Below are 11,555 nucleotides of genomic sequence, written 5' to 3' on the forward strand. Positions count from 1 at the left end.
TGATAGGACACTTGACATGAGTGAACAAATGAATACGACTCCCTAAACTCATATCATGACTCGACTCAAATTCTACAGTTTAAATGTGTCACCACACGTGAGTCATAATGATTATATTTCATTTTAGTGTATCGTGACCTTGTCATCCAGATGATTTGTATTATAATGATTGATATTATGTAAAATAAATCCAAAATGAAATTGAGGGGGAAAGAAACGGAGGTGTGATGTGACTCACGCGTCCAGGTACTTGTGGAAATGAGAGGGGAGAGAGGGGGAGGCGTCCTCTCGCAGCTCAGCCTGACGAGTAAAGAGTTAACGAGGCGGTGGGTTTGCCCATTCTCCACTTTGAGTGACGCGATCATCTCTCTTCTTCCCCCAAGTTTTCTTGTTATCAGAGCAGGCGGCCGAGCTGCTTGGACGCCAGCTGCGTGGTGTGTGTCCGAGCGCGTGCGCGTCTCTACGCTTGCGTGACACCCTCGAGCACTACAACACGCCGACAGCCTTGTTGATGTGAACGCGCCACCTCCAACCAAAAGAAAACAAAAAAAAAAAACATGACGACTTTTTCCTCTCCGGCGGACTCCTCGATGTTGTGTCGAGGCGTGAAGCTTTCTCTTTGAGCGGAAGGTGGATCTTCCCGAAAAAACGGCGAGTGGCTTTTTCGCGTGCGAAGAAAAAGGAGGAGTTTGGCGGAAATCCCCACAAATACAGTCACAAATGCCACGGAGGAAACAAGAGGCGCCCAAGCGCGCACCAGGTACGGATCCCACTACAGTATCACGCGTGTAAAAAAAAAATCTCGTGTTATGTTTAATACCGCTAACAATGGCTTATTTCGGCGTCTTTACCATGTATATGCGTAATAATTGTGAGGACGTAGCTGGCCGCTTTATTCTGCTGAAACTTCTTTACACAACCTAAAACGCAAAGTCGGATCCGTGCCCTCCTTTCTCTCTCTCTCTCTCTCTCTCTCGCTCTCTATCTCTCTTTCTCTCTCTCTGTGGACAAGAAAAACAATTTCGGAGCAGACAATGGGAGTTTCGTGGGCTGGAAGGAGCCATAATCGACAGTTGCCATGTCCGATTTGACGGTTGATTGATTGGCTGTCACGCGGCTTTGATGTGATCCCTCCCGATTTGCATCAGAAAATCACTTCCCACCACGTGCTGCAGGCCCCTGACGTCACGTTTGAACCACTTTCAAACGATTTGTGTACTTTTTCGCCTCCCCTCTTGCGTACTCGCTGATGATGAAGTGACTCACAAAAAAGTGAGGAGGAGAAAGAGGTTTCACTCCAAGGCTGTGCATACTTTCTTGTTTTTCTTTTTAGACAGGGTATTTTTGCTTTTTTGTGTGTCAAATATACTTATAAACTTGTAACGCATTTACAGGCTGTCAACTACTTGTTAAAACAACAGGTGGCGCTATAGCCGGTCTTTTTAGCCACTCAAAAAACTGAAAAAGTCATAATAATATGTGAGTGAAGTTTTTTGATCAGGTGTGTGGAAATAGGACCCCCCCCCCCCTCCTTTTTTATTTATTTTTTTATTGATCAACATTTGTTTTGGGCTGCACAGTCGGGTAGTGGGTAGCAATTCCACTTTACAATTCTGAGGTTGGGAGATTGAATCCGAACTCTTGCCGTCCTAGGTTGAGTTTGCATGTTCCCTGTGGACTCTTTCTTCCTCCCACATTCCAAAAATATGCACACTGGGTTAATTGTAGAATATAAATTGTCCTCGGATGTCCGTGTGAATGGTTGTTTTTCCCGCCTCTCACCAAAGTCAGCTGGGATCAGCTCTTGCGACCCGAAAGACAATAAGTATAAAAGTGACCATTATTTTTGTTTGTTGCATTTGGCCAAAATCTGAATACCGAGCACAATAATCCTGCCCAGGAAAAAAAAAATCTATATTGTAGCTCTGCATGAATGTGGTGCATTTTCCCATTGCTTATTGAGCTCATGTTGTTCTTCTTTAGAACACAAACTAGTTTAGATTGAATCAGTGGCACCTCTGCTGGTTGTAGGCAAGCAGTGCAGTTCCATTTTGCCGCACTTCAATAACGACACATTTAATGACCAATCAATTCCCAAATGACAATTTTGTATTATCTGTACAATTAATAATACTATTGTATTTTTTTATCTATTCCACAAATGAGTTTGCCCATCCCGAACAGAGAGACAGTAGTGTACAGTGACATTATTCCTGTTGAAAAGTTGTGCTTTGAAAACTCTTAAGCCTGAATGAAGTGTTTCTAAAAGTCATTAGCATGTATACAATTGTCCAAAATACGTGTCTTATAGAAGTACCCACGCTTGCTTGAACCTGGCTTGGAACACACGTGCGCGCGCACACACACACACACACACACACACACACACACACACACAGACACACACATTAAAAACGTCACCGTCCTGTGTGCACATGTTCACTCTGAACACGCACACACACACACAGTGGCCAGGGTAGGTGGGAGGAGCGGGTAAGGGGTTGTAAAAGGAGCTGTGTGCTATGTAATGGAGGGGAGGAATGGGTTTGCTCTGTCAGACCGGGCCGCCACAACGGCTTTGTTTCATGTTTGATTTAATTGTCTCCACCCTGACAGGCCCATTCATCAATGGTTTTAATGGTCAATCAGAGACAGGCTGAGTGAGTGCTCCCATTCTGTTTAGCCATAAGCTGGCCCGGGCTTTTATTTCATCAAAATGCCCCAGCCTAATGTACATGCTCACTGGCTCAGAGTGGCCGCCGGGAGCACATAAAGAATGACTGAAAGCTTTCTGATTTCAGATCAGTGAGAAGGATGTTTTGTTCCTCCCTCCCTCTCGCTCTCCTCCTGCCCGCTCCACGGCTGTTTGTCTGTTGATGAAAGGGAATAAAAGGGTTGTAATACAGATCGTTTGGTGTTTGTAGAAAACAACTTTTTTTTCCGCCAAAACCACACTTCTTTGTGCATTCATTCATCCATCCAGTTTCTTCATTTTTTTTCACACTCCCCTTGCACCCGTGTCAGTCAGCCTGTGCAGCTGCAAGTTATAAAGTTGTCAACTGTTCAGTGGCACACAAAGGGTGATGATGAATTGATTGCAGCACAGAGCGTGGTGATAGAGAGAGCAAAGAAAAGGATGACAGATGATGGGCCTTGATTAGGGACTTAGGGGGAGAGTCGGCCCACTGCAACCTTGAGACTTGCATGAAATACAGTATCTACCTCCCCCATACACACATGCACGCACAGAGCCGCACACCCTGCTTTGCTCCCTCATTGTCTCTCAAGCACACACACACACACACACACACACACACACACACTCTCCCTCTCTTGCCATCTTCTGTGTGAGTCCCTCCACAGTCGAAAACTTGTTTTGCCTGCTTCATTAGCATCGTTCCAATTAGCCGAGAGGCTGATGGAGTCCTGACAGGCCTTGTGATTGGAGATGACAAGCTCGGGGTGCCCGGCCGAATGAGGTTTGCCACCACTTTGATGTAATCAACTTGATATTACACAGAGCTGCTCGCCTTTAGTTGTGCTGTAACTCAATTTTGCGCTGCGGGTGACAAATGGTCCGTGTACCTGCATCAGGTCTGAGTGTTCTTAACAACCGGGGCCAGGCGGCTTTGTAACCTAACTGAGCAAACGCGTATGTGGAAGTAAGACCCCCTCGTTCTTTGTTGCCGATGATGCCCGTGGCCTGAAACAGTTGCAATAAATTCGCCGACTCAACAGTCAACAATGGCTTTACAACATAGAGCGACGTTACACAGCTGCTGGGTCTTTGCGGTAACCCTACTACCGGCAAAGGGAAGCCGTCTGTTTTTGAGACAGAAAGAGGGCCGGGGGAGCTGGTCCAGTTTGGAACGTCCTCCATGGTAACAGTCTCCTGTTTCTGCAGGCTCAGATTTATAAGTGCCAGACTGGCAGCCATCACTCATGAGCGAGTGCGTGCGTGCGTGAAAATCACTGGGCATCTGCTTTCTGATTTGTTGGCTTGGCTCATGCTGCGTGCGGTAGGGATAGACGGGCAGTGAGGTATTTGTAACCGCAGCCCACTTGCTTGTGTCTTCTTTCCGTGCGCCAAGTCAGCAACACAAATACAAATACTTGGAGCCCACATTGCGCACACATGTCGTGTCTACGTTGTAAAAGTAAAATGAGGTGAAGTGTTTGCATTTCTCTCTGCCCACCTGCTGTTTCATGTGTGAGAAGTCAGGCCCTACAGAAGCAGCGGGGGGTCAGGCAACTATTAAACAATAACGCACCTCCTTATATTCACATAGATGTTTGGGCCTCGCAGGCCTCCTTGCTCATGAAAGTCTTTTGGCTGGATTCCGTCAAAGTTGAGTCACGTCTGTGATCTATGTGTCTGATAAGTGCATACCTAATGAGGCTGTGAGCACTAGTGGAAGGAGGAAGGCTGACAGCGTGTTTCCCACTGGTATTGACAGATGCCTTTTTGTTTTTGCCATGGGCCTTGAATCCATAAATCCTGCCTGGGTAATGATAACATTGCCACCCTGCCAGGAAGTGATTGCAAAAGATGAGAAAAAGGCAAAGCGGGGGGAGGACAAGGAGGAGCTGTTGGTGTAGCGGTTGATGAGAAAGAGAAGAAAAGTGGGATCGTAAAGTGGCCCTCCTCTGCTTTTTAACACACACTTGACAGATGTCAGGCCATCGGCTTGGGCTCTGGGATAAGAAAGAAGCGCAGGGTCACAAATAGAAAACCGTTAGCCATCCTTTCTTCCAGCTTTCTGTGAATTTCAGATGTGGTTTTCAGCAGGCACTGCTGTCTTGGCGCCGAGTAGCAGGCTTTGTAAAAATAGTCCCACCGCTCTTGTGATAGATGCAGCTGCACCGTAGCGACAATTGGGACGCACTGTAGCACTCCCAGCTCCACCGCCCCATCCTCTCTCGGTCCTCGCAGAGGTAGAGAGCCTGGCGGGATGTGTGCTCTTTTTGGGGAAACTGAGCTCCGCTGTTCTTTGGGGGGCCTGAAACCCAATACAGGAGGAGAATAGCCCGGCCATGCCAGAGAGCCGATTTCCTTTTCAACAGAGTCATTTATCACTGACCCACCCTTCGCTTCTGACATGGTGACGTGTGTCATTTATCAAACTGGCTTTAGCAGACACACATGGGAGGGAGGTGGATGCGTATGCTGTGGTAGGCTGCGAGAGAGCGAAAAACAGGGAGACAAAAGACGGAAGAATAGGGAAAGAGTTGAACGGTCAGAAGAGAAATGATGTGCAAGGAAAGGCTACTTTTTTCCTGCTGACGTTTGAGTGATTTTTCTGGAAAGCTTTCCTGAAAGCTTCAAGAAGTTGGACGAAGGAGGAAGAGACGATTGAGTTACACTAAGTTCACGTTTTGGCGAGTGACAGAATGTTCCTCAATGACTGAAGACATCTTTCAGAAGGGGACAAATAAAATACTTGCATTGAGTCCCAACAAGTGTTTGATTTGTTTTTGTGTACACATAAAGTATCCAAACGGAGCTCTCTCAGACAGCTCTTGTGTGTGCATGCGTGTGCGCCCGTGTGTGTGTGTGCGTGACCATATGGCGCCAGTGTTTAATGTGGTGTGTGTGTGTGTGCTTGCCGTTCCCTGATGAGCAGGGCTGACAGGTATCACTCACTCAGCAGCCTGGCCTTTAAATGAACCCGTGCTGCTTTGCTATCCCATGGCCCTAACAGGCTCTCTGAAAGATGGATGCTTCTTTAAAAATCAGATTAATGATGGATACCAAGCTTATAGTGCCATTTATCATGAAGAATATTATTTAGGCTGGTCATGTATGGCTGTAACTGGAGAGCCAGGACGAGAAGAAGCAGGGTGGAAAAGCCTTAGACAGACACTCACTGTTTGATGGATGGCTGTGCTCTCTCTCTGAGTGTTACTAGACACCAGTGCCGCAGCAGTAGACCTTAATCAGATAGCCCGCGGATGTTTATACCCAAACGACACTTCCAGCATTGGAGGCTTGCTATATGAAAGGTAGATTCGCAGAAAACAGAAATCAGAACCTCAAAGGGATCATGAGGAACCTAGTGAGCGTTTGTGACCAGTCACATCTGGCCACGCTCACGTTCATCAAGGTAAAGAGTCCATCTGTTTTAATTGATTTTTTTTTCCTTAAAGTAAAATGCACCATTCTAGCAGTACACTACACCATTATCGAAACAATACCACTACCTTTGGAACACGGAAGAGAGACAGAGTTCGACATTTGCATTTATCTGTGCAATGTTTCGTATATATGAGCCGTGACTGACCTATTCAAATGACGTGCTTCTTTCCCACATTCCCAAAGTTCGTCAACTTTGTCAACTAATCAATCAAGGAAGTGACATTGGAATAAAGCGCAATGAGTACCTTGAAGGTACAAAAAATCAAATCTCAGAAGTGGAGCCCTTTGAACAATATCCAACTACCATAGAAACCACATTCTCTTTTTTACTGAGAAGAATCAAATGTTTTGTCCATGTAAAAATTCATGTTTGGCACAAAAAACTTTTTTTTGTGTGTGTGTGCGCCTCTTTTACCTTCTCCTATACCTTGAGATTTACGGTGGCCATCCATCTTCAGGCGTTGTCTATCACCTCCTCGTTACTAGGCATTCGTGGCAGCAGCTGCGTGATGGGAAAGTTAGCTATTTTGTCTCTCTCTTAACAACCCCCCTCACCCCCCCCCCTCTATACACACACACAAACACTCTGAGATTTATGATAAGTCACACTTTTTAGTCTGTGCTAAAACAAAATCCTTCTAATTTATTATCAACTATTTGCTACAGTTATTCCTACTCAATATGATACATTTTCACAGAGATACACTCTGAAACAGTCATCATAATAACATTTGTCACTGGGGTGGTATCGTTAGGGGTACTGATTTTTCAATCTGTGACATTTTTATAGTTTAGAAACCTATTACTACCTTATTAGCCATAGATGAGGTACACTCACCTTGGAGTACAATAATTCACTGTTTGGTTTACTGGAAGATTGTATCTTGAGGGAGAAAAAAAATCTCTTGATGTTTTTTTTAATGTAAAAATATATACAGTATATACTGTATATGTAATTCACTACTCCCAAAAAGTTACAGACAAAACAAAAGTTAACAACAATGGTGAGTACGCCACAACAAAAAATGTCTGCATCTCAATAACTCGTCATGTGCCCCTGAGCATAAATCACGGCTTGACGACAATGTCTCATGCTGTTCACAAGTCGACTTTTGGTCTGCTGAGGTATGCAATCCCACTCTTCTTGATGGGCAATCCTCGGGCCATTTAGGTTCTGGGGTGCAGAGAGCCTCTACACGGCGACTCAGCTGATCCCACAGGTTTTCAGTAGGATTCAGGTCATGGGGAAAGGGCAGGCCATTCCATTTGTGGTACACCAGTCTCCAAAAGCTATTCCTTGATGATGCCAACTTGATGAGCTGGAGCATTGTTGTCCATGAAGATGAAATTAGGCCCTGTGTTGTTCATGTTAGGGGCACAATCACTGGAATTCTGTTCGTATGGTCTTGTCACAAAGTGTAGGGCAGTCGTGTGCTGACTGGACACTCCTGGCGGCACTGTAACACCGCCACCACCAAAAGCTCGTCTGGTGACAGCAGTGGCCGATGAACAGCGCTCTCCTTGACGTCTGCAACATCGTTGGCGGCCATCATTTCTGGTCCCTCGCCCAAATGCTCCCTTGCCCATGCAAGACATGACACTTGGGTGCCTCTCACCTCCCTTAAACGTGCCCGGAGTCGAGTGGCATTCATCATGAGGTTTCTCAGGGCATTGTTCACAATGTAGCGGTCATCAGCATGGGATGGGGCCAAAGGATGTCTACTTCTACATCTCTCTGTGACTCTCGGCATCTCTGTTGCAACCTGCTGATGTCACTCTGTGACACTCTAAGCTCAGTGGCCACTTCCACCTGAGAACGTTCTGTTTGAAGCGTCACAAGTACAAGGTACTGTTGATCCATTGTTAGGTGCCGTCTTGGTCTCATGATCAAGTATCAAATACAACTTTATTGTCAAATGTGCTGAAATTTCTTCCCTATCAAGGCAACATACAACAAGAGGAGCCGCTGCTGGTGCCTCGTGCCACCATCAAAAGAAATGTTAACATAAACTGACAAAATAATACAAGACAACACATTAGACACAGACAATCGTGCAATCTTAACCACTTTCCTGCATACACCTTGTTGTCTAAAGCAGTTATAGATGAAAAGACATCATGCTGCAATGTGCAGAGGTCTGCTACAAGCTAAGCTTGAAAGCAACAAGAAGCTGTAGTATCCATTAACGAAAAAGAGGTTGGCTCTCTTCTCCTGTCCCATGTAAATCCGCTGCAATTCCAAGCCGCGACTCCAAGTTCCCCATCCGCATCGGCGCACCACCCTGAAGCTCCTTTCTCCTCCTCGTCGGCTCCTCAAGCCATGCATCCATCCAGCCGTAGACTGTCCATCAGCACGATGCCAAAATGTCATCAACATGATGAGGACGACTGTTTCAACGCCACCTCGAATTGAACCTGGTCATTTATTGGTCGATTGAAGAATCAAACACCTGTTGTAAATTTTGCCATTAAGCTCCTCATTAGAGAATAGTACTGAAACTTTTAATAGTCGGACATGTGCATTCAAAACCTTAGAGAAGCTCATACTAAGTTCACCCGTAACGGTTTTAATGCATTTTAGGCCCGTCGTGAAATTTCATGTCACTATCCCTAACTTTTTTTCTAGTATGTGTGTGAGTGTGAGTGGGCTGGGAGATAATTGAAAGACATGATCAATGTCAATAGAAAATACGTTTGATAAAATGCTTTTTAAAAAAACAGGAAGAAAACCCCGACCCCGCAATCTGCGTGCAGTATGCAGAGGCAACAGTAAGGCATTAGGTTTGTGCCACAATGACATGCAAGTAAGAGAAGAGAGCAAGCCTTGGCTGGTTGATGTCCATGTTCAGTTTAACTCACTGAATTGTTGAGCGATTTTTGTTGTGGATTGGTTTGTTAGAAACATGCAGCTTTGTTACGAACCTTATAGGTCATTTTGTAATCGGGGCTTTCACAAAGGCCATCGCAGGACTCCCTATTCAACAAAGCAGCCGCTCAGACTGAAGGATCAATCTATAGATAGATAGCTATGCAGGTGACCGCCTGCCTGAGATGTTCGTGTTGTCCTATTTTTTTCCTGTATGATCGTGAGCCCCCGGAGCATTTCAAACTGTCTTGCGCAGCTTGGCAACTTGTCGCACTGTTGCCGTTTGAACTAACAACTCGGGGGGAAGGAGGGGGGGGGGGGTGACAAACACGTGCATTTCTGTTTGCTTTATGTGAAATCACTGTAGAAGATTTGCTGGTTTCCATGAAAAGACTCAGCGATTGTCTAAAATAATATCAGGTATGATTTCATGTTTATGGACTCCATACACATCGTCTTTTAAGATACGTCAACTGGCATTTCCATATGGTTTAAGTCTGTAACTGTCATAGAAATGATGGTTCTGGTCACATCTGATACGTGTCTGCAAATTAGGATTCGAGTGTACAAACAGGATGCTGAGTGAACATTCATGTGTTGTGTGTGTGTGTGTGTGTGTGCGTGTGCGTGTGTGTGTGTGTGTATTGACATACCCCCCCCCCCCCCACACACACACACTGTAGTACTGATGGCCAATTGATACAGTTTCAGTTTGCATTCGGCTGTAAACACATGTCACTACAGTCTGCATCATGCCTCACTGCCTTTCGATTTTAAGTTTTTCACAGCAGTGAAAATATGTATGAACTGGACAATCATACATAGGCATCTATTCATTGATTCCATCACTGAGTGGGAACAAAACCCACCATGCTGCCTACACCATTATGGGATGTAAAAACATTCTGTAAAAATAATCTAAAACAACTGTTATTATAACTGTCATTTTTAATAGCAATTTCAAAAGTCACACTGTCTTGTTCATTACTCTTTTAGCACAAGCAATATATGTTTTGCATCCTGTCAGACAGATAACTTACTCCATTTTCTCTCTCTCTCTCTCTCTCTCTCTCTCTCTCTCTCTCTCTCTCTCTGCCAATACAGGCACACACATATAGTGTATACATTCCCACTAAACCCCCTTTGTGAAGTACATTAACAAGGTTTCAACCCTAAGCTTTGCTTGAAGCCAAAATAATCTCTCTGTTTTTTCCCATCTCCCGTATCACACATCCTGCTGCACTACAATCAGCGGACACAATGTATTCACAATGCCATCAGGGGGTAGAGAACACACATGCACACAAATAACAAATGACAAAGGCTTCATGATCACAATAAATATGATTAATTGTGTTAGCATAATGTCACACCACATATGTGGCTGACTAGAAACAAAAGTGGAGCCTAAAAATGTATGAACTCATAGGGACTGTATTTCAGTTTTGGAAAATAAATGGCAAAATACATACTTTTAAGTCTCCTTTCTTTAAGTCTAAAAATGGTGAGCTCCAATAATTTGATGTCCCTACCAGTTTATTTTTTGGTTTTTACAATTATTGTTTCAGATTTGTTTTGTCATTAAGCTTTAAACAAGAATTATGCCAAACACCTTGACTTGATTTAGAAATCTTGACCTCATCATCCTCAGATCTATTGTTTGAATGTCCTAGTGAGTATAAATCACAAAAGCTTCATTGAAAAACATAGCCGTGTGTGTGTGTGTGTGTGTGTGTGTGTGTGTGTGTACATATATATATAGGGTCGCGGGGGGTGCTGGAGCCTAACCCAGCCGTCTTCAGGCAGTAGGCGGGGGACACCCTGAATCAGTTGCCAGCCAATCGCAGGGCACACAGAGACGAACAACCATCCACACTCACACCTAGGGGCAATTCAGAGCGTCCAATAAGCCTGCCATGCATGTTTTTGGAATGTGGGAGGAAACCGGAGCACCCGGAGAAAACCCTCGCAGGGAGAACATGCAAACTCCACACAGGGAGGCCGGAGCTCGAATCAAACCCGGTACCTCTGCACTGTGAAGCCGACGTGCTAACCACTGGACCAGGGGTCACCAACCTTTTTGAAACCAAGAGCTACTTCTTGGGCACTGATTAATGTGAAGGGCTACCAGTTTGATACACACTTAAATAATTTGCCAGAAATAGCCAATTTGCTCAATTTACCTTTAACTCTGTTATTATTAATAATTAATGATATTTATCTTTGTGAAAACACTGATCATGTTAATGATTTCTCACAACAAATATATAGAAACAGATAAATATCAATATGCAACACTTTATTTTTATATTTTTCAAACATTTGAAAATGATCACTTCTACAACAGTATTATGAAATCACAATATCCCATTTTAACTAGCTAGCCACTAACATTTTTTAACAAATCATGAATTACTTTGCACCATGTTTGTACAAATAATAACTCATGTAAAATACAAAAATCAACTCTCAAATTTTTAAATAAATCATGTCACACTTTGAACTGGACACCAAATCTGTTATCTGTTTCTATGTCAATTAGTGGGAAGCCTG

The 11,555-nt window shown here is 44.3% G+C and overlaps 1 protein-coding gene across 1 annotated transcript in view; it reads left to right on the top strand.

Annotated features, from left to right (window-relative positions):
• The first annotated feature begins 360 nt into the window (after window positions 1–360).
• tshz3a (teashirt zinc finger homeobox 3a) overlaps window positions 361–11,555 on the top strand; it is a 22,842-nt gene continuing 11,647 nt past the window's right edge. Inside the window, exon 1 of the mRNA XM_052061627.1 lies at window positions 361–760. Coding sequence (XP_051917587.1) covers window positions 721–760 — 40 coding nt within the window. The 5' untranslated portion in view covers window positions 361–720. The remainder of the gene's footprint in view (window positions 761–11,555) is intronic.

Source organism: Hippocampus zosterae, chromosome 3, assembly GCF_025434085.1.
Source record: "Hippocampus zosterae strain Florida chromosome 3, ASM2543408v3, whole genome shotgun sequence".
Lineage (NCBI taxonomy): Eukaryota > Metazoa > Chordata > Actinopteri > Syngnathiformes > Syngnathidae > Hippocampus > Hippocampus zosterae.